This window comes from Anser cygnoides, chromosome 1 (assembly GCF_040182565.1).
Source record: "Anser cygnoides isolate HZ-2024a breed goose chromosome 1, Taihu_goose_T2T_genome, whole genome shotgun sequence".
In the NCBI taxonomy this organism is placed as follows: Eukaryota; Metazoa; Chordata; class Aves; order Anseriformes; family Anatidae; genus Anser; species Anser cygnoides.
The window spans coordinates 117,207,009-117,230,382 of record NC_089873.1 but is presented as its reverse complement, the minus strand read 5'-3'; the positions used below and the strand labels follow the sequence as shown (position 1 = coordinate 117,230,382).

Here is a 23,374-nt window from a genome sequence, read left to right as displayed (position 1 = left end):
GGCCGCACCTGACTCACCTGGGCCGGCGCGGGGAGGGCGGCGGTGCCGAGCCGAGCCGAGCCGAGCCGGGCAGGGCAGGGCAGGGTCGGTCTCAGCCATGTCGCGGGACAGCGGCTCCCCCTGGGCCGTGGGGCTGCTGAGAGCCTTCGAGGAGAGCGAGTTCGGCAGCTGGGAGAAGATCGGCTCGGGGGGCTTCGGGCAGGTGTACAAGGTGCGCCACCTCCACTGGAAGACCTGGCTCGCCATCAAGTGCTCGCCCAGCCTCCATGTGGACGAGAAGTAAGACGGGGACCGGGCACGGTGCGGGGGGAAGGCAGGGTGGAAAGGCTCGGCTGTGCCCGCTTTGGGAGGAGACCCCCCAAAACGTCGGGGATTTCGCTTTTCTTATTTTATTTTATTATTATTTTTTGGTTCACCTACACAGTGCATGCAAATGCGTAACGGCGGTTCAGACGCTTCCGAGGCCAAACTGGGTTATAATGCTGTCCGCCCTGCCGGCGTAACCTTATTTTTGGGGTGGCAAAGCAGGCAGTGTAGCCCAGAGTCACGGACCTTTGGCACTTGCTGGAAAGCGAGCAAACCAGGCGAGCCCAGCCCCGCGCACGCAGCCCGTGGCAGCCACGCGTGTGACCAGACGTGGCGAAGACAGCCTCGAAATTAACCATTCCCCGGGCGAACGTGGCCCTTGTCGCACTCAGGTGAAGCCCAGGCCACCACGAGATGTGGTGGGGCCAGGAAGAGCGACTCTTGGCCGCTCGAAGTGGCTCGGGAAGAGCTGCAGCATGGGCCCGCCTGTTCGCTTGGGGCCGCTCGCAAGGCATTTTGCCCTGCCCTGGTCCCGTGCTTCAGTCCTTGCAAAAGGAGTGAAAACACAGAATGAGGTCTGGAGGCTCTCCGTGCCTCACGTCTCCTTCCAGGGCAAGGCACCGTTTGGTGGGAACACGCTGGAGCTCGGCCGCCCCCAATGGAGGGCATGGCACGATCCCAAAAGAAGGAGGACGGAGGGTTTTGGGGTGCGCTTTGGAAGCATCCCGCTGTTTTGAGGGACAGCGGTAACTTCCCGACAGGTCAGCATCTGTGCAGGAGGTGGGGAGCGTGGCCAAGTCGCGCTGATGGAGCTTTTCCAGCTCCACCTCGATTGCTGGGATCTCCGCCAGCTCACGAGCTGATTCTGCAGTTCGCTCTTCGGGGTGTGAGGTGGTTGAGTCGCAGAAGGTTTCCCTTGTTGCGGTTCCTGCAGCAGCAGGAGATAAGCTGGCCCGGGACTGACGGTGTTTGTGAGCCCGTCTTCTGCAAGATTGCTGGGGTAGGGGGGCATCTTGCCAGCCTGAATTTGCTGTAGGCATGGCTTACGTAGCGGAGTAGGGGAGATAAGGTGCTCCTTGTTAAAAGGGAAGAGGGAGAATTGAATGTTTGCATAGGGTAACTGTACTGTCTGTGAATAAAATGGAAAAGACCTCAGAGTGGCAGAGGATGCGTTATCTGGTTAACCCACAGGCCCACCTACCACTGAAGCTTTGGAGTAGGCTTCAGACTTGATGTGTAGCGAGGCCTAATCAAAATAGTACCACAGCTGGCTGATTTTGCCATTGAAATTAAAGCATCCCCTAAAAATAAGGTAGAATGGTTTTTACGCTTTTTATTTGTGGAATATGTTTAGAAACGTGTTCAGAAGTTAATTTTTAGAGTATAACACAAAGGATGCTACCACCTACTGTAATGTGAATGATTAATTTTGAGAGATGCTACCAAATCTCTGTACTAGTATTCAGTGTGCAATAGAGATCCACCCGTCTTTCAGTGGTTGTGAGGTTTGCAGATGTGAGAGAGATTGTATGAACGTGATGCGTGGTGAACAAAAATGGTTTGGGAATTGGGGAACTTTGAGGGCAGGGGACTCCTGCAGCATGCAGTTCATCTTGGCAATCCAGTTACTGAAACACGGGTGTATTTGTTTTACTACAGAATATATTTCATGCACTTAAGGGGAGTGTTAACTAGAAGTTGGAGGGGTCCTTGGCCTTTGAAAAAGCTGTTTCTGCAGAATAAAACTGAGCTGAGATTGTATATTCTTGTGGGGGGGGGGGCACAGACAAAATAAAACACAACCTCTGTGGTTCACAGGCTGTTCGAGCTGGTTGAAACAAGCCTGTATAATTAAACTGTTAATCCAGGAGATTCACTTGACAAGCCGTTTCTTGGAACTGTCTGGAGACGCAGAGTAAAAATTACCAGTGGTATCAGAAACATTAACTGCATAGCACAGAAGCTTTTTTCTTATTATTTATTTATTTGGTACCACATTAAAACCCTGTTTGTAATGGTTTGGTGGTGGTAGCACTCTGTAGTCTCTCCTACTGTGTTTCTGCAGACAGTAGGAGATTTGGAGCAATTCCCTTGGCAATTAACTCACCGGAGAGTGAAGCGGCCTCAAGCAGCAGGAGAATTGAACTTACCGCCAGAAATATTTTTACCTTTAAATCCAAGCCCTCTCAGGCTGTCTAGCCAAATCCCATTTCTAAAACCTTCTTCGTTCCCACTTTCTGTCCCCTGGCGTTGCGTTTCCCACGTGCAGCTCCAGATGCTCTCAAGGTGGGGAGGTTCAGCGTAAACCTGAAGAAAAGAGTGTGTGGTCCAGAAAGGTGGAGGAGGGTACCCCCAGTACCTGCAGTGGAGAAAGTGAAGTCTTTTTTTCCTTATGTCTGTTGGCCAGAGCAGAAGTCTGACCTGGAGAAAAAGTGGGCAAGCTCTGCAAGAACAACCTGGAGGTCACGGTGAATTTCTTGTAGCTGAATCTAATCATGCAGGCCCTAACGAGCCCAAACAACGTAACAGTTCCCAGAGAGGGCTCTTGGCTAGATGTGCTGCTTGGTGAGGGTGGCTACCAGGTGCGGAGGTGGAAAGGTACGCCTTCTTGGCTGGGAAAAAATGAACAAAGCCCTCTGCAGGACCTGGATTTAGAAGTGGAGTGGAACTTAGAAACTGAGCCGGTTTTAGACATTTCTTGCTGTTAGCAGATGCTGCGTATATTCAGGTAGGTGACAAAGGTGACAGTGTCTGTTCTGACAGATTCTGGATGTGTAGGTAGAACCTGATGCTCGCCTCGCGCTCCTTAAAGAGGAGGACCTGCAGTCCTGCCATACCAGGGCTGTACAGCAGAGATCTGTTAGCAGGTCTGAGGGCTCTGCTAACCTGAAAGAAGGGATTTTCGTCCTTATTTTGGGTCCCAAACATATTCTGCCCTGACCATGCCATGTTTTTTCTTCTCTCGTTCATGTTCTCCTCGGAGGGTCAGTCGTGCAGAGGTCACTAAAGCTGTGAATTGCACAGCAGAGGTGACAGCATGCTCTTCAGTGTCTGCCATGGTGCAGGTGAAAGAGTGCGTGAAAAATCCAGGGGTGTTGTGCTTTTGTGGACCCCTGTCTGCACTGCCAGCAGTCTGTAAAGAGGTAACTGGAGAGGAGCCTGGCGAGGGCTCCCCGGTGAGTTTAAAGTTGTATTTTTGAGCACAGAACACTATCTGTAGGGCATAAAGACTGGATGCATGCAAATGTGAGTACAGTTGTAGTTCTCGCAGGTCTTGCAGCAGCAGGGTTTGTGGTACAAACGTCAGGCCCTGCTGCATCTTCGGGAGAATCCATGCAGTGCGGCGGCAGCAGCTCGGCCTGACCCTGAGCAGGAGCAGGGGCTGCTTCGGGGGTGCCCGAGGTCCCACGTGCTGATTTAGCCCATGTTTCTAATTGCTTTGAAAATGGCTGATCTGTCAGCATCTTCTCTGGCAGATGCTATTTGCCACCGAACCCAGGGCTAGATCTCTTCCAGTGCGTGCCCCTGTCCCCTAATGCTATGAAAGTGTATGTACCCTTAGATTGACAGGAGTTGAGCAGTCCTAGATGCAAACTTTTTAAAATCACTATAATGTTAGAATATCTGGAGGGGGAAGAGGAATGGAGCCAAAGTGGTTAGAGAAGATAATTCTGACTCTCCGGTCACATAGGTGCCAAATAAGACGGAGGCTAGTCCTGTGCCTCTTGACTTAGGAACCTCGCAAGCATCTTTTTCCTTTGGAGGGAGGTTTCTTGGTGATTATTCTTAGAATAGTTTCTAAGCACTCTGAGTAACTGAGCAGCATAAAAAAACAGACTTTCATCTTCTAAAACTGAACTTCAGCGATGCCATAGCGTCCTTTGTTGTAGCATTAGCGCTTGGATGTTGAGGGGATGGGCACACTGACAGCGCTGAGGCTGCCAGCGCCAGTAGCACCCTGTGCGGAGTGGAAAGGGGAGGTAAGGACCTTTCATCTCGGCCTGGTGGAGGGGATCTCAGTCTGAGGAGCTGTTTGTGTTAATAGGATTAATGCAAATGCGCTCCGGCACTTGACTAATGATTTAGTTGTATTCTGTCTCCCTTATCTTTTGTCCCTTTTATGTTTTCTCTTTCTTTCCTATTTTCTGAAGCATAAGTGGGGAGTTCTGATCTGTGTTTGAAACCTGTACTGCAGTGGCTATGCCGGATCATCAGAGGTTTTATTTTTGAATGCTCTGGGTATAGGAAGACCCTAACGGTGGTGATGGTTGCACGTTTGTTTATTTAAACAGACAAATTGGATAAAGGATGCTTGCCTGTTAATTAGTCAATTTATTCACTCAACTATCTGAGCCTGGTCGAAGCAGAAAGGGAAGGTTTTTATTTTGCTGGAAGTGGAAATTATCTCTTCGCTGGGGAAAATAGGTAATTACTAGCAGCTGCTCTCTCTCTGATCTTGGTGACTCTTTCTAAGCCCGTCCTCAGCCAGGGAACCCCTGGTCCCCGGCAGCCCAGCGGCTCCTGTTAGGTTTGGGCTGTTGCTGGGTTCTTGCTCTGCCTCGGAGGGCTCAGACGGGTGTTTTACATCGTGACTCCGGCGCTCAGCTCGCTGAAGCCTGGTGAATTATGCTGGCTATGCATGTGGCTTGGGGGCAAGGAGTTGGTTGTGTTATTCACAGGCGCTCCCTTCCAGCATGCCAGAGAGCAAACTGGGTACTTGTCTACAAAGGCAATTATTTCACAAGCAAGTTGCTGTAGGGAGCAGCAGGAGCCAACATGGTTAATGGAGAGAAACGACTTCACTTATCTTTTTTTTTTTTTTCCTCCCAATATCTTGTCCTTCCCTCTTAAATTGTTTTTTTAGCCTGATCTTTCCTTGGAAAAAGGTCTGCTGCTTCTTGCTAGGTCAGACCCACTGCTAAGGAGAAAAGTTGGGCATATCGGATCGCCGCGGCCCGCGGGTGCTCGGTACCTCCTGAATACCGAGGATCAGCCTTGGACAGGTCGTGTTGCAGTGCCATGGCTGGCTTTGGGTGGAAGGGAGGCTTTCGCCTCATCCCCCTGGTCGCAGCAGGGAGCTTCCCCTCCTAAAGGGTGAGTCCGAGGGGCTCTGGCTGCCAGCCCTGGCTCCGTGCGGTGTCAGCAGGGCAGCTGAAGCGGTGCCGTGCGTGTTGGCTGCTGGTGGGGGCAGCCTCCTGACTCACAGAAAGCTTCTGGCTTTAGCCCCGGGGAGGTACGGCAGTGGTGAACCTGGGCATTACACATCTGGGGCTTCTTCCTAGCAGCGCCGCGGCGGACACATCAAAGCGGAGAGGCAGGCTGTGCGCTGGGGGGATTTGTGCTGCTGAAGTGTGCAGCTTGCCTGCGGTTCGGCAGCTGTGAGCTGTCATTGGCAGCACAAAACCAAGCCAGTAAATGTGACAACGTGCCTGGGGCAGAGGCTGGAGAGAGTGTGTGTGGTCCAGCCAGGCAGCGATCACGAAATTTGTTTTTCAGTTTCAGAGTTTCATAGGAAATTAAATGCGTTGTGCGCTTTTTTGGGGGAGCAAGCAGCCACTCCATCCTTTACCATATATTCTCTTCCACGCAGGGAGCGCATGGAGTTACTGGAAGAAGCCAGGAAGATGGAAATGGCAAAGTTTCGCTACATCCTTCCTGTTTATGGCATCTGCAAAGAGCCGGTTGGCTTGGTCATGGAATACATGGAAACAGGGTCTCTGGAAAAGCTCCTGGCTTCCGAGCCTCTGCCGTGGGAGCTGCGCTTCCGAATCATCCACGAGACGGCCGTGGGCATGAACTTCCTGCACTGCATGTCCCCTCCGCTGCTCCACCTGGACCTCAAGCCTGCCAACATCCTGCTTGATGCCCACTACCATGTCAAGGTATGCCTTGGGCGCCCTGAGCCCAAACCCCGCTTCGGGATTTTCCTGCTTCGCCAAGCTCAAAGGCTGGAGAGAAGCCCAGAAGCATTCCTTCTGAGTTAGAAAAATGCCCACCAACCCAACCGCTCCGATCCCCAAACTTGTCTACCTGATTTACGCACCCTTTTGGTACATAAATAGGGGTAGAGTTGCAGGGCCTGCGAGAAGGTGGGTGCTAGCACAGCAAACTCTGGTTTTGCGAACCCAGTGCCGCCTTCTACAAACTTCCTTATAGACAAGCCATAAAGCAGGTAAGAACATGGAGAGAAAAGCAGCGTGAATCTCCAAATCATCTCTGCCAGTTCTGCAGCTCCCAGTGGCAACCTTGTTCTGTCTGGGTCCTTCTGGCTTTGTACATTGCACTAAATACCCAAATGTCATGTACAGTGGGAGTCTGAAGAAGCAGAGCCTTCCTGGAGGCAACTCATTGTCTTCTGTCCTTTGCCCAGAGCACATACAATGAAAAAGTATCCCTGTTGTGACTGCTTATGCGTACCAGAGGTCACTTAGGGAAACTTTTCTGGCTCTATCGGCATGGAATTCTTTTTATCATCCTTTTCCAGAGTAAGCTAGCAAATTTGCTGGCCGCCTTTGTTGGAGGTTCTGTTTTGACAGCTGGGCTAAGGAGATTGCTTTCTAATTCTTCTTTTTGGAGAGGAAAGAGACTGAAGTATGCCTTTTCCCTGACTTTTATTTTTTCAAATCAGTAGCCAAATTCTCGAGCTTGGAAGTGCAGGATTAACCATATCTGGCTGATATAATTCAGCACAAGTAGTCACAGATTTTTCAGTGCCGTCATCCATCCTTTCTCTGTCTTCCTGTCTTCCTCAATCTGGCCAATGGCCGTCGGCTTGTTGTACTATTCTAAAAATGAAGTTTTCAGGAAATGGAAACACCTCTCCTGATGTCTTGAGAGGGCTGGAGCCATAAGAAACATGTGCCTAATGGAATCAGTCTGAACATGGTCTCAGCTTTTTTCTAGGCCACTTTATGGTTTACTTGTTAGGATTTTCTTCTTGAGGTACAAGGCAACTACGGACAGTCCTGGTATTACGACCAGAACATCAAGACCTGAACTGTTCAAAGTATATTCCCACACACTGGTGCTCAAAGGCCTTTGTTAAGGATTTATTTACCTAAACTTTATGCACGCTTGCATAACTTCTTAAATTCCTAATTCTTGACTCATCGGTGAACCAAGATGTGAAGGCTGTATTTTTCTCACCATTTCAGGAGGTTGAAATGTTGCCTGATATCTGCCTACTGCATAGCCTATATCTGCACAGTGATGTAATACGAGGGGGCAAAGTGCAAAATGCACAAAAATTTTTTTCAGGTGAGGTCATTGTCAACATCCCTGAAGTGTTGCTGCTTTGTGTTTCGTATGTAGAGCACATTCTTCAGACCCTTTCCATTAAGCTCGGAAAAGAATGGTCTAATCCCAACCTTTTTTCCAGCCAGAGGTCTCTTAGATCTGCAGGCAACTTGGAAACCCCTCCATGCAGTGAAGCAGACATACGAACCCACATGCAAAATAGGAGATGTGCATATTCTGTGAGGAGTCTTCACTTTAAAAATGTGGCCCCAAACCTCCTTTTTGTGTGATGTGAAACTTGTAATTAAATTTCAGACCCTGCAGCTTGATTTAATGTGCATTTTCTAGCTGGAAGGCTAATGAAGCCAATGATTGAAGTGTTTTTACTTTTTAAATGTTAGCGTTAATTTAGTAGGTGACCTGTCCCTAATAGGATCCTAAAGTGTGTGAAGAGATGTTGCAGACTGCAAAAGAAGAGTTTGGAGGTAGGGAGGATTTTTACAAGCTGTTTGCCCTTGAGCCAGGAAACAGACAGACTTACAGTGGAGTACATTAGGAATGCTTCTGTGCCATGTTGCTAGTTAAATGGAAACACGCCCTTCTTCTTTTACGAGCACAACGCTTACTGTAAAAACCCCAAGTGAGGATGATGACTAACGCAGTAGTGTTGCACACAACTTATCATCAAGTGGGTGCCTCCGTATCATAAAGCCGTCTCCTGCGTGTTACATAAGTGTGTGTGCGCTGAATTTTGTTATTGGGAGGGTAATTAAGAGGATGAGATTAGCCTGAGCCGGGATGTAGATAGCTGTGTATTTGTTAATTTTCTCAAAGGCGTGCTGGGGGATTCTCTGGTGATTTTAAGTGTACGTATATAACGTGCAACTTAGGATAAGGCTTTGCTGTCCTCTGTAGGATGCCTCCTGCCCTGAAAGGAGTCTTAGTTGGGAGCTCCCTTCCCTTGTCGTGTTGCATCTGGGTTGCCTTGAGCAGCGTGGTTTCCTTGGGAGGATTACTGCATACCCAGGCAAGCTTTGCTAGCAACAAACAGCCTGCATTTTTTTTTCCTTAATTTCAGCCTGTTGCTTCGCTCTCTGTCAACGAGATCCACCCTGCCCCTTCCTCCGGTGTTTCACACATGCAGCCTTCCAGTACTTACGGGCTGCTTAACACCTCGCTTTCGCTCACCTCTACCACATCTGACTCAAGCTCGTTCTTCAGCCCTCTGTCCTCTGTACAAAATCAGGATCCCTCCTCCAGCTCCCTGGGATGTGGCAATCCTCGGCGGGGAAGCAGTGCCGCATTCCTGTGCTGCCCTCGCGGCGGTAGTGTGCTCGCTGCTCGGAGATCCCGTGGGATCTCTCTCCAGAGCCCTCCGCAGGTGAATACAGCCCCTGTGCAAAGCCTCTCCGCCTGACTTGTTGGCAGCTGCCGTGCCCGCATGCTCGGTTACTGCTGCCCAGGTTTATCTTCTTAAAAGAGTTACTTTTCATTCAGGTTTTTAAAACGAAGCTTGCCTGCAACTTAATACCTTTGGGGAAAAACATTATTGTCCTCGTTTCTCTTATGCAGCTTATGTATATAGGTACATACACTAGCAAATCCCACCAGCTATTTTTTATCTCTCAGATTTTCTTTTGAAGAACTTGAATCAGGATGAGCTGGCAGTTCCTTTCCCCTATTTTGCTCCAACTTCAGCCAGTGTGAAGTTTGCTGCTGTGCTGTGCTGGCAGTCCCCAGAGACAACCTCTCCATGTTTAGTCATTTTTCACCTTTATTTCGTTCAGCTGAAGGAAAAGGCAGCAAAATTTTTAGAGTTTGAAGTCAGAAGAAGCCTGGTCAGATGGAAAATTTGTTTGCCATAAAGCTTCTCCATGTACTGCAGGTCAAGGTAATAGCTAGAGGCCAGGCTGGTGACAAGAGGTTCTCTTTCATTAGAGTAGCTGATGTAGTTAACACAGCCACTTTTTTTTTTTTATCAGCTGCAAATGCTTTCCTGTTATTAGAAAGGAGAAGAGGCTTTGTTTCGTGTGTCCCTTCTCCATTTCCCACCCCTCCTGATCAAGGTGTCTGTGCAGGGCTGTTGTTACCTGGCTCTTTAATCCAGGCCAGCTGAGCTGATTCTCACCTCAATCAATTCTCTGTTGTAGTGGCAGAGGAGAGCAAGCAAGACCATCCCTGCTGTGGCAGTGCACATTTATGATGGGTTACAGTGGATGTTTGACTGTGGTTTCTGCTCTTCTGAGGAAAGCAATGCAAACATCTCAGCTAAAACAGATTTTAGAGTTAAAGTTCCGGGACATGTTAGAAAAGGATGGGAATCCAATCTGTTTTAAAAGGACTTTGTTTTGTAGCTAGCTGAAGTCTTTACACCAGTGTTTCTGAACACATGTTTGAAGTTCAGGTGCTAGCTGTGTCTGCGCTTGGAATAAGGAGAATTATTTTGTATTCCCAATTTTTCATATTCCAAATCTATAACCCGTGTAAGTCTTTTAAAACTTTCTTGCATTTAAAAAAAAAAAAAAAAAAACAAACAAAACCAAACGTTTCCACCTTGCCCTCAGAAAAATAAAGAAGAAAAAAAACAAAAACAAAAGCCCGTCATCAAAACCCTGTGGACACATACGGTGGCATCCTCAATCACCAAGTGCACAGACAGTTGGGCCAGAAACAAATACCAGGAATGCCAGCAGAGATTAAAAATTAATCTGACCGCTTTATGTTACCTATTTGTTGAAGAAAACCTTTGGGTGAACTCTGCCCCCAAGTCCGTTGCGGTGGATTTGTGAGCATGATTTGCAGAAAAATGACACGCAGCATCAGGAACTGCACGCACTCTTTAGGATGGGCTGTTGGGAGCCATCAGTTTCCAAGCATCAATTTTGTTTCTAGAAGCTAGATCCCTGCACTGCTTGGGTTATATATTGACTACTTTTTTTAAAAATAAAAAAAGGAAAAAAAAAAAAGAGGGGAAAAGAGATTTTGGTCTCTACAGAAGCAGTAAAAAAAATGACTCAGCCAACTCAAGCATCTAAAACCTTGCAAGTGAGTGAATTTTAACAAACTGCAATGGAAATGTTTGCCAGCGACAGAAGCAGCTAAACTGCGTGCACAGAACACTCGATTTAAACCAAACCACTACAAAGATTTCTGGAAAATGCCCTTCAGATCTGGAGCCTGGCAGTCATGTTGCTGGGCTGCGGGCCGGGGAGCACGTGCAGCTCCCCTCCCCAGTTGCTGCTCACGTGTTTTTTTTCACGCAGCCCTGTAAAAGGCCAAGAGCGTGTGAGCTGTCTGAACACGAACAATCCCACTGCCTGTGTGGGGTTTGGCCCACGTTTCTACTCTTCTTCCTACCCCTTCACCGCGTGTTTTGCATGAAGCAGTCTGTCGCCTCCGTGTCTCCCCTTAGCTCTGCGGATATTAGGTATGCTTCTGAAGCGTGGTGGGATCCATCCGAAATGAGTAAGGCGAGGAGCAAGGCTACAGACTGAGCATGGCAGAGGCACGGGGCAGGTGACAGGGTGGGCTTGGGGCCGGTGGGGACGTGAGGAAGGAGCAGGGCCGCCTGGTGCGGCAGAACCAGCTGAGATTGGAGGCAGGAGAGAGAAGGCAAATGGCTGCCTTCCACCCACTGCGCAGTTCCCACTGACATTAAAAGAAGCTGCATGACTAACTACCCCATGCAGCGTGGAAAATTTACCCTAAAGGGACTCATGAAAGCCGCAAGAGCTGTCTGCGGCATCTTGCTCCTTTGTTGCAGCCTGGCAGGTGACAATTCTCTGAGGTCCAGTGCTCTCTGCTGTGTTTGGTGCGACTGAAGCTCTGCTCTGCAGATAAATTTCCTTTTATTTTGTGTAAAACCTAACCCTTCACAGCAGGGTTTGCAACGGGAAGCTGTGCTAGCCTAGAGGGCTGCGTGTGGGGTACACCGTGTACTGTAACAGTTTTTTGGTGTGTAGGCTCGAAGTGAGGCCTGTTGTGTGCCTTAGGTGCGTGTGGCATAGCTGGTGGCCCTCCATAACGCAGCAGGGTCACCGTGCTGCCTGTAATTCATTCTTTCTCTTCACTTCACTTCACTTACGCAGCAGGAAACCTGGTATTGTTCGGGCAAAGAGGAAGGTGCCTTTCTGTAATTACGCCTGCATGCCATGTGGATTTCTTGAGGTGTGTGCAACCCTCTGCTTCGCGTTAATCAAAGGAGAGCAGCGCTCCGCCGGGCCGGATCTGTTCGGGCTTGCAGGAGTCGGAGCGTTTACTAACCTGACACCGAGGGCTTGCACGATGCTGGCGGTGTGCTTTTGTGCTCCTGTGGAGCACCAGCTGCCCTCAAATCCTGCGGCTTCCTGGGGCCATCGATTCGGCTCTACATGGGGCACTTGGCTTGTTGATCTTGCCTACTCACTGCTTTTTGGGCCTCCAGCAGGCCCCCTCTGAGAGCACAGCCGCACAGGCATGGGAAACTGCTCCTCCAGACGACTTCACGTTTTTCTCTTCTTCCGAAGTCATTCCTGCGTTGCCCTACAGATTTAAGTTACAGGCAGGCAGCAGGTGGGAACTACCCATGTGCCAGGGTACAGGACTCCTCCTGAAGGTCTCTCTGGAGCTGTTTGTTCCTGGGAGAAGTTCCTGCCGAAGCTGCGTGGGCTGGTTTGTTTGTTTTATGACAAGGGGAGATTCCTAGCATTTGAAGAGTGATGGCTGTGCAGCCTGCCTCGTCTCCGGCAGCGTGGGGCTGGCTGCAGTTTTACCCCTTTCCAATAATGGGGACATGTTACAGCTAGCCTTGCGGTTATCTTTAGAGAGAAGCTTCTGAAAGCGTAAAGCTGGAGCCTCTTTCAAAAAATAAAATAAAGTTGTTTTTTTTTTTTAATTATGCCTCTTGTTTTGAGGGAAAACTTTCTCAAAGGAGAAGCTGTGAAGATCAAAAAGGTGCTAGGGGAATGAGTCATTGAAAAACCTGAGCATTTATTAGATACATAGAATGTAAACGTCTGGTTTTTTTGGTGGTGGTGCTGGGGGGATGTTGCGTGAAGGGCAAATCTTATCTAACGTGTAGACCAAAATCAGTGGGCTGAGTGGTCAAAAAAAAGGCTTGGCTCTTCTTGAAATTTCCACTTAGCATAATAGACATTTCTGACCAGTGGGAAATAAGTAAGACAAAGGAAAATTCCTTGCCTATCTGTTTGCTCGATGATTGGTATGCCTTTGAGAGCAAATGAATGCATATTTGTTTGACACTTCAAATTAAAGTGGAGGTGTGTTTTCCTTTTTCTAAACTTGCTGTCACTTGTTTAGTTCATTTCAGCTGTGTTCACTGCGTCACTGCACCGACTTGCTATATCTGCTAGTTGCCAAAAAGAATTCCCTGTGTGGGTTTAGTGTGTGTGTATGTGTGTTTTAAACACTTTGTGCCTCTGGTGTTGGGCTTGGTCCTTCTTGGTATGGTCAGTGGAACAGTGATATCTGAAAGAGCAATTCTCTTGCATTCATTTTCAGACCACGAGCTCGAAAATAGGTGCTCAGAACAGTTCACCATAACGTACAACGTGAAAGGGGGTGGTGAGACCAGGAATTGCATTAACCTGTAGTTTGCACTAGCTGAATTTTGACTGGTTTTAAATTGCAGTAAATTGGCTGACTGTTTGTTGTGTTTGCTGTGTAATGGGCTAACGTGCTGGTGCTTGCAAAAAGCTGCTTATTTTTTTTTTAGCTTAACCATAAAAAGAAAATCCTACCACAGCGTAATGCTTCCAGAGTATGCTCGCAATATTTTTTTGGGGTCATCTATCACTCTCTACAGAAAAGTTTTCAGCTCCTCTGAAGTCTAATGGTACTCTCCCCTCCTCCTCTGTCTTTTGCAGATTTCTGACTTTGGACTCGCAAAGTGCAATGGCTTGTCCCATTCCCATGACCTCAGCATGGACGGCTTGTGTGGCACAATTGCATACCTTCCTCCTGAGCGCATCAAAGAGAAAAACAGGTGTTTTGACACCAAACATGATGTGTACAGGTCAGTTAACTGAGAAAACAGCTAAAAAAGGGCTTTAAATTTAAATAAATTAAATTTAATTGAATTTAAAGTCCTCTTTTCTTCTGTTTATAAAACGTAATTGGCCATGAAGCCCCTAACTCTAGTTTGAGCCTCATCTTGCAAAGGCTTGTGTTTAGTTCTCTTTATGCAAAGTCTTTACAAGGTAGAAGACTTTTAACAAACTACAGCTGATCCTGGTCTTCAGCATTATGGAAATCATTCCAAGTGACATTTATTTATTATCAACTGGCATGGGAGGCACTCTGCCCACCTTTAATTTCCCCATCAAAAGGTACATCCTGACCTACTTTTCTAGTCTGTGACAAAATTCTTAGCTGTCTTTGGTGGATTTCATCACTATCTCTTTGGTTTTTCTTTCATGGTAAGGTTATTAGGAAAAGGAAGTCACAGACGTAGATTAAAAGAATATCATGTTCTAAGAGGAATATTTATATATTTTTTTATAGTTGTCTTGCAGGGTAGAAGTATTAAATAACATCCCTAGTAATTCTTTGCTGCTCTCTGATCTTGTTAGTGTCTTTGTGGAGTAATTGGTAGATGTTAACAAGAAATCAGCAGTCTCTGGCAACTCTGCGTTCACTGCCTCTGGTCCCTCCCTGCACAAACTAGACTTTCAGATCATGGTTCTTGGCTGCATCTCACTGTGTGTGTTTCTCAGCTGAAATGCACACAGAAGTGAAGGCCAAGAAAAGAGAACTTACCAAAACATGTTACGCTTCTGTATAGTAATTTTTTTTGTTTGTGTTTTTTAAAGCTTTTCTAGAAATATATTTTTTGTATTTATTTGTAGCTTTTCCATTGTGATTTGGGGAGTTCTTACACAGAAAAAGCCTTTTGCAGGTAAGTCTGATGTGTTGTGGGTTGTGTTGGACTTCTTTTTCCCTTTCTTCCATTGATAAACATGCTTCCCTCCGCACCAGCCCCAGTTTACAAGTATGATGCATGTCCTCCAAATTCCTACAGTCTTATGCCATAAGCATATGTAAGATCTCAAATGCCAAGCGTAATTTTAAGTCCTCCTTTGACCTACATCCTAAAAGCAGAACCTATGGTGCCACGGCATGCCCTGATGTGCACCTTTTTTTGTAGTTTGCTGTCGTTTTTGTTGTAGTTTGCTGTACTGATCCATGTCAGTGCGTGGCCTGCTCAGACTTCTGACAGACGTTGGTGGCCAGCAAGGAGCAGTTCAGGGCAAAGCCAACTGGCAGGCAGCCATCCTGTTTTCAGAAACAGCTTCTCTGTAGAGAGGTTCTGGAGTTTATTTGTAGATTGTGGGTACAGATTTAAAAAAAAAGAAAAAAGCTGCCTGTGAGAGTAAGCTTTGTTCCGCCCCACAGTAAATGTACCAATCTACAGGCAGTTATTTATTCTTTATGACTATTTTCCTTTGTATGCAACTAGCCTATGTATAGCAAACGTGTTTGAGCAGGTTCCAGTCTAGTGTTCATTTTTCTTCTAGTGAGAGATCCCGTTTAGCCCAGTGGTTTACTTGAGAATCAAGAGCCTCATTGCTTCACTGCTTGACCTGTGGTCTTTTTTACCTTTGTGAAAAGTTCAGGTATCTGGTCTACGTGAAAACTGTTCTTCAGTTTTCTTATAGCAGATACGGAAATCCAAAGAGAAATGGCAAAGATCTGTTTTGGTGCTGTTTTTTCTTTGGTTCTGCACCTTTTATGGGCAGAAAAAGCATGCAGTCTCTTACTGACGATTGATTTTAACTGATAACTGGAAGTAGATGTTACTGTGTTGCTGAATATGGTGTGGAAGAATAGGTACGATTTTTCCTTTTTTCCTGTTGGTAAAGAAATCTAGAAAAAATATTGCATGAAGAACAAGTTTTTGCCTAGTACACTGTTAATGCTGTTAGACAAAAGAGAAATCCTTCCTTTTGCTGAGAGAGCTTCATTTGTGTGTTTTTGCTTTACAGAGGAAAACAACATTTTACATATTATGGTAAAAGTAGTTAAAGGCCACCGCCCAGAGCTACCTGCTGTTTCCAAATCCAGACCTCATTCATGTAATAACTTGATCAAACTGATGCAAAAATGTTGGCAAGATGATCCTGGTGAACGGCCAACATTTCAAGGTAAGATTTCCTCGTAACTTGGCTGCCTATTTCTTCTTCTATGAGTCATGTTATTGCTCAGGACTCTGCTAATCCTTGGGGTAAATGCTGTGAACCTTTGTGACAGAATAAACAGAGCACATTGTATGGGAGAGACAATGATACAGGCCACTTATTCATTCATGGAGGAAGAGATTATCTGGGGACAAGTCTGACCATGACAGCGTTATGTAAACACGTCAGGAATAAGATCTGTACTGAACCAGTTGATCCATTTAGCCTGTACCTTGAGGGGAGGTGGTTTATGTTCAGTTCTGATCGTTTGTATCAGGGTATATGCCTGCCAAGCTGGACTTGGTGTGCTTTTTTAGCATGCCAAAGTGTTGAACACCCTGGCTCTTGAAATACACCATTGTGTGCTAAGAAATGGAATTGTCTTCTTGTTACAAAACAATTTGTGCTGTTGTTTTTCTGCCTATAAAAAAGGCAGCTCTGCTCAAAGGTTTGAACTCATCCAAAGCACCTGTTATGAATTGAGATGTGCAGAAGAGTGTAGCAAGTACTATCTAGTAGCTTTTTTTTTTTGCATTAATGACAGAGATTTGCGTCTTCCCCCCACCTGCTTTCCTCTTCCTGCCCAAACAAAGTATGGGAACTAATGTGAAGAGGTATTGCATCTTTTTGGAACATATTTTTAAGTCTGCCAGCAGTAGACTAGTTTACAGTCCTGTGGTGTGGCCACCACGTGCCATAAGTCTGGTCTGAATGTGAAAGTGAGTTGTTCAGTCAGTCATTTGCACTCTTTGCTTAGCTGCAATTCTGTACCTACTGATGAGGTGCTACATGGAATAGCCAAAACAGGAGTCCTTCTCCTAGAATATCAAATAGTCTTTAAGCTCTAGTGATAAGAAAAGCAGCAGGGCATCTCAGGAGAAGACTCCTGTTTAATAACAAACAAACAAGACAAAACAAACAAACAAAACCCTGTCTGTCTGTCTTCAAAGAAATCACTTCAGAAACAGAGGCCCTCTGTGAGAAACCAGAAGATGAAACAAAAGAAATGATAGCTGAGGACCTGGACACCAAGAGCTCCCCGAAGCAACGGTCTGAGGTATTTTCTCCTTCTATCTAGTGTTAAAGTGCACTTTTTTTCCTTTTTTTTTTTCTTTTTTTCTGAGAAGCAGGTTCTTCTGTGACCTGTACTTTCCAAACAACCTTCTCTTTGCTGCTTTTTAACACCTTCTTGCCTGGTAGAACTGGGTCTTGCTGAAGGCCTGGAATGCAGAAGTGGCAGCAGATGTATGGATCAGCCACACAGAACTGAGTGCCAGTGGATCCTTGGACTGCTGAGGGACAACAGGACAGTTAGGAAGTAAAGGCTGGAACTATGTGGGTGTGTCTGATCTTAAAAAACGCTGTAGAAAAAAGAGCCATGTGGCTTTAGTGGCTGTGAGTGTACTGATGAAAGCTTCTCTCCCGCATCTAAAAGTTTTCAGTGGCCTTATTTGTAGGATTCATTTAGCAAGAATGGTGCCTAAAGGGTACCTGCAAGCTAACAAAATGAGGTTTCCTCTCATAGAAGCTCAGACTCAGTTTTCCTTACTGACCTTTCTAAAATGCTTGTGTGCTTCTCTTGAAGGGGATGTCTGCGTTATCCCAGCCGAAACAGGAGCCTGTTCTAGCATCAGTTAAGGATTACAGTCTCTCAGAGTTGCTGTCCCAGCTGGATTCAGGGATTTCACAGACTATGGAAGGCCCTGAGGACCTCAGCCGCAGCTCTTCTGAATCCAAACTTGCTGCAAGTGACAAGCGGCTTTCAGGAGTTTCATCTGTAGATTCCGCTTTTTCATCCAGAGGCTCCCTTTCCCTTTCCTTTGAAAGAGAGAGTTCAGGTAATGGTTGGGTTTTTTTGTTTGTTTGTTTTTGTAATTGTTTGGACTAGGGCATGGGAGTTGGTGGGTCAGAGAGTGGTCATATGAAGAATAACATTCTGGAAATCACTGTTAGCCTTCCTTTCTACTGCTGTCAGCACTACAAATTTGTTTACGGGAGGTAGTTATTTAAAGAAAATGAGTGAGGAGGCTCCTAAACACGGTCTAATGAGAAACAATAAATCTCACTTACTTTTGAAAACAAGTGACCTAAATTCCCATCAAAGCAATTACAGAATCAGACATGGAAAGGCTGGTTGGAAGGGAGGTCACCTAGTCTAGCGTCCCGCTCAGAGTGGGACTAAAGCCAATGCCACGTCAGGTGAGATGAGCTTGTGGCTTCTTCAGTTATACAAAGCCCAAGTCTGAGCACCTGTCTTTTGAGAAGGCTCAAACAACTTTCTCAGCAGCTCCCCTGAACATTGTAATAAGGACCCCCCTGTTGAGCGTTTTCAGTCTGCACTACAAAAAACAGGTGTCTACTTTCCACTTCGGCAAAGTACGATCAGTGCAGGGAGACCAACCACAGCATCCTTTGTTCATAGTTTCATTGGAAACAGGAGAAGGACAAGTGTAGGCTCCAAATCTGACCTGTAAAATGGTTCTGAAACTTCTGCAGGTATGGCAGCGGGAAGGGGAGGCAGTTTTTGCAGTCTGAAGTCACTGCTGAAGCCACCAGCTGTTCTAGCCAGGGGCATGTAAGGATTGGCAGGTATCAGCATTGTGATGTTGTCTTTTTCCATCTAGATATTGGTACTACAGACATACAGAAAAGGAAGCTAACGGAGGCCATTTTAGCTGGAGACACCAGCAAGCTGATGAAGATCCTCCAGCCTCAAGACGTTGATATTGTTTTAGATGGGAACTACAGTCTTTTGCACTTAGCTGTTGAAGCTGGTCAAGAAGAATGTGTCAAATGGCTCCTCCTCTACAATGCTAACCCTAACCTCACCAACAAGAAAGGATCCACTCCTCTTCACATAGCCATTGAGAAGAAAGTTAAAAGCATTGTGGAGCTGATTATGGCAAGGAAAATCAACGTTAATGCCAAAGATGAGGATCAGTGGACTGCTCTTCACTTTGCTGCCCAAAATGGGGATGATTTCAGCACCAAAATGCTGCTTGATAAGAATGCATCCTTGAATGAGGTAGATTTTGAAGGCAGAGCCCCCATCCACATAGCCTGTCAGTATGGCCAAGAGAATATTGTGCGGATCCTGCTGAGAAGAGGCGTTAATGTGAACATCAGAGGAAAGGATGACTGGGTGCCCCTGCACTATGCTGCCTGGCAGGGTCATCTCCCCATCGTAAAGCTCCTGGCCAAGCAGCCAGGTGCAAATGTAAATGTGCAGACCGTGGATGGAAGGACCTCGCTTCACTTGGCTGCTCAGCGAGGACACTACCGCGTCGCTCGCCTTCTCATAGACCTGGAGTCAGATGTCAACATACCGAATGCGCTCTCGCAGACTGCTCTCCACATAGCTGCTGAAACGGGCCACACAAGCACGTCGAGGCTGCTCCTTAAACACGGTGCAGACATCGAGGCGGCAACGGCGGAAGGATGTACAGCTCTGCACTTGGCCTCTCGCAGTGGCCATTTAGCAACGACGAAGTTGCTGATAGATGAAGGGGCCAGTGTTCTGGTCAGAGGCCCTTTAAATAGGACAGCGTTACATCTTGCTGCAGAAAACGGGCACTCTGAAGTAGTAGAAGAACTCGTCAGTTCAGGAAATATCAACGTTTCTGATGATGAGGGGTTGACAGCTCTTCATCTGGCTGCACGAGGAGGGCACACAAAAACAGTGGAGGTTCTTCTGAAGCACGGGGCGTTCACTGACATGCAAAGACCCACATTTCAGACCCTGCTACGGCTTGCTCAGCAGAGCAGTAATAGCTCAGTTACTGTCTTGTTAAGTGAGACTTAATCGAAAGGTACGGGACTTGCTACCTTTCTACCTGGTGTGAGAAGGTTGCTGGAGCTTGACTCGTGAGGGCCTTCTCCAGCTGTGCAGTGACCTGCTGCTCATCAGCAGTGTCAGCAGATGGACTGAGGGGCAGCCAGCAAGAAGCTACTCATGCTCGAGTGTGTGAGTGAGGGCGCACATGGACTAAGGCCAAATACAAGTTTAAGAGCTGGAGTGCATCACACCGTGGTCTGGATCATCCATTGCGAGTGTGCCTGCCCGACCTGTATAGTAATATTCCCCTCCCAAGGATGTTGTGAGAGTAGGATGCAACTCATGGGTTCCCCCCTGCTTTTTTTTTTTTTTTTGACATGCTGAACTAATTTAAGAACTAACATTCTACTTTCTGATTTTCCTCAGAAAAAGGATGGGGTAGATTTCTGGCTTATTGCAGTGATCTATATTTTGGGCTTAAAGCCTCTTATGATAAAATAAACCCAACACAAATCTGCTTGAAATGAATGCAAGAGAAAAGGAAAAGGCTGTTTAAGGTATAGTTAATCATGAACCCTGGCTAAGTTTCATCGTCAGAAGGTACTCTGTTTAATGGAGACACATTGTTTACAGATTTCCATGTAATCAAAACAGTTGAGGCAGACTATCATTAACAAGGAAGGATCCCAACGACACATAAGCAGAAGGAAGAGCTTATAAATATCTTTATATACAGCACCACCTCGTATGTGTTCTGAGATCACTAAGCTGAACTAGGTGCTTGGTGGTTTGTCTCAAAAATTCAAAAGTTAAAGATTTCATACTGGACTGCAACAGGATGGTATATTTTAACATCATTATATGTATTTGCAGAACAATGTTTGGAGGAATATGTTAGAGAACTATACCAGCCATGCCACAGTACATGTCCTAGGAGAATGAACTGTGTGTTGACTACACTGATATACTGTGTATATAGTATTTCTACCTGTTGTATGCTTTTTTTCTACTGAAGAAAATAGATTGCTTAGAGTGGGTATGTTTTAATACACCTTTTAATTTCACTCTTTTCAAAGTTCAAATGTGATACATTATTAATAAAAGATTGTGTTCGATACCTGCTTGTATTTTGTAGTTTTTAAAGCGACTGAAAACCCAGCAGCCAGCAGCAGCACGCAACTGTAATGTGTTTAATGATGCTGAAGGCAAAATAGTTGAGTTGTAAGGCTCTCCTGTTTCTACATTCCCCTTAGGTTTTGCACAGTAGGTTGGGAATTTGAAAGAATGGGAGGTGTTACAGACATTTATAGAATAAAGACTCGCATAACCTAGCCCGTATGTGCCAAACGCTTTGATATACAACTGGGATGCTTTCCTCTAACGCAATAACTGTTGAGGGAGTTTGGTTTTCTTTCCCATTTTGAAGCAAATCAAAGGCTTCTGCGTCTTCCCTTTGTCACTAAGTGCTGTGACTCCTGGGCTGCTCCCCAGCAGGGCATTCCCACTATGCGTGCCACAGGGCAGGCACGTGTGTTGTGCTTTGCTCCTACCTCCTGGGGAGCCATGCTGCTCCTGCTTTCAGGACCTTTGTTGCACGTACCTGGCATGCGAATGCCAATGCCACCTCAGTATCTGATTTTAGGAGTCAAAGTGATCCTGTGGGAATCTAGCCTGAAAGTCAATACTTTGTTTTTTCTTTTTTTTTTAAAAAAAAAAAAAAGCTCTCATTGGTAGCAGTAGTAGCTGAGGGCAATAAAAAAGGAGGGCAGGTGCTTGCAGAGGGTGTTTGCTGCTGCTTGGGACTGTTCGTGGCTACAAGTAGGGTTCCTCCCTGTACCTGCCTGCAACTCCCCTAGCTAAATTTCCTGTAGCGTAGGGCTTCTCACTTTATATAGGTGTATAGATGTGAACTGCTCTGTATTCAAGACATTTCATTGCCTGCCTAATGAAACCATATTAAGGAGTTAGGTAGTGAAGCTGAGCTCATGCCAATATATGGAGGTCACAAAGCAACATATCCCTTACCTGAGCATAGCAGTCACAGCTAGCTTACTAAACACGAAGGCAGTGAAACTTCTCCTTAAAAAACCAAAACCATCGTAATTTTCTTACTGCTTCCTTCAACCTCTTTTGAGACCAAAGCAGTTGTCATGTTTCATGAAGCTGTACTTCATCACTATCTTCATACAGAAAAGTTAGCCACAGAGCTCTTACTCTCTCAAGTCTCTGTGCCACTGTGATTAAACTTTTGGCTTGGCCTGGGACACACCATACACTTCTGTTTCAAAGTCCTCCAAACAAACAGATTTGAGATACTTTAATTCCAGTGGTATTTGCCTGAACTTCAAAAGAAGAGCTGTACGACTAGGTAACAGCAGTCTTGTGCCTCCTAATAATGCCAGTGCATGCCAGCTAGACAAAGGGAAAGTACACTTATGCTTTTAAAACAACTCAAGCACTGCTTCGCCAGTACATTCCTTCAGTGCCTAATAATAATAGCGCATTAGCTTCTAATTAAACATGAAGCCACACTTATGAGTCTTTATTTTCCATGCAGTCTTTCACAATAACAGGCAACAGCTATGTATTACATAGAAGGCAGCAGAGCTTGTCACTGGGAAAAAAACAACGAAGGGGTTGCCCGACGTGCTGCCAGTGTTGTAGGGGGCATTTTTCCCTGTGATCCAGCCTGCCTTGGGGGCAGGAGGGGTGAAATAACAGCATGGTGCTGTATTAGCAGTAACGCAGCAATTATGAATTACTGTTTTGTAAAGGTCTCCTGCGGGTGACTTTCCTGGTCACGCATGTGCTGCTCGCTGGCTGGCTGAAGTCCCAGCTGGACTGCTGACCTGGAGCTTACAGGTTTTTCTTTCCCTTTTCCAAACCTTAGCCATGTTCCTGAAAAACTACCTGAGAAATACTCAGGATGGCCCATGGGTGATACCTGGCCATGTCGCTATGGCTGAGCACGCAGCTGTTGACTTGTTTTAGACTGCTTGCCTACAAAAAAAAAAAACTCCAGGTAAATAAAAATGTATCTATAACCCCCCAGGCCCCACTGTAACTGCACAGTTGGTATCAGATGAGTTATTTTTTCTCCTCCAGTTGTCTAGTTGTACAGAGCTGCACGGAGGCTGGAAGAAAACCTGCTCCCTGCACTGCTCTCCACCAGCTTCCCTCCCTCGCCCTCAGCTCACGCCCTGAGACAGGCAAAGGCAGGGGTGGGAGCCATCGCCTCACACACAGCCTCTGCCCACTCAGCCCTCTGGCTCGAGCAATCACGCAGCCCCCTAAAAGCACACAAAACCCCCGTGTGTTTGGTGAATAGGTTCGGTTCGTGGCGTGAAAGCGAGGGGGGTGCTGCCGATGGGCTCTGGCTGCCTGGTGCTGCTCCCTGCAGCAGGCCAGGGCTGGCAGGAGCTGGGCCTGGCAGCAGGGACCGTGCCTTGCACCACTGCCCTGACCCAGGCCTCCGCCACCGGGGGTCGAGGCAGCCCCCGGTGCGTGCCCTGTCTTCCTGGGAGCCTGTTCCCAGCACCCGCTAGGGTTATTTACCCGCTCCTCAGAGCGAGGAGCTGCAGCGCCGTGTTTCTACAGGCCTCGAGAGGACTCGACAAGCCTGCGGTTCAAACACGCTTGGCGGCAGGCGAGGGGAGAGAATTGCTGGGCGATTGCAAAGAGGCCCGGAGGCAAACCTCAGCCCTTTCATTCCTGCCTCCTCGCTTGCACCACCTCGGCTCCGGGCAGCAGAGCTGCCAGAAAAACAAGGCGTGTGGGAGCCGCGCTGCACCGCCAAGGTCTCCTTCGGCGGAGGGGTGAAAACCCGCACGAGAGAGGTGCTGAGCTGCTTTGCATGCGAGTCCTGGGGCCCATGGTTTCTGAT

At 46.9% G+C, this 23,374-nt stretch overlaps 1 protein-coding gene across 1 annotated transcript; it reads left to right on the top strand.

Moving 5' to 3' along the window:
- The first annotated feature begins 5 nt into the window (after nucleotides 1-5).
- RIPK4 (receptor interacting serine/threonine kinase 4) lies at nucleotides 6-20,611 on the top strand. The gene is made up of 8 exons (XM_013181231.3): nucleotides 6-279; nucleotides 5,897-6,188; nucleotides 13,407-13,555; nucleotides 14,388-14,437; nucleotides 15,525-15,683; nucleotides 16,667-16,773; nucleotides 17,302-17,554; nucleotides 18,341-20,611. The coding sequence occupies exons 1-8, from the start codon at nucleotides 98-100 to the stop codon at nucleotides 19,516-19,518; spliced, it is 2,370 nt and encodes a 789-aa protein (XP_013036685.3). The 5' UTR covers nucleotides 6-97; the 3' UTR covers nucleotides 19,519-20,611.
- Nucleotides 20,612-23,374: the final 2,763 nt, after the last annotated feature.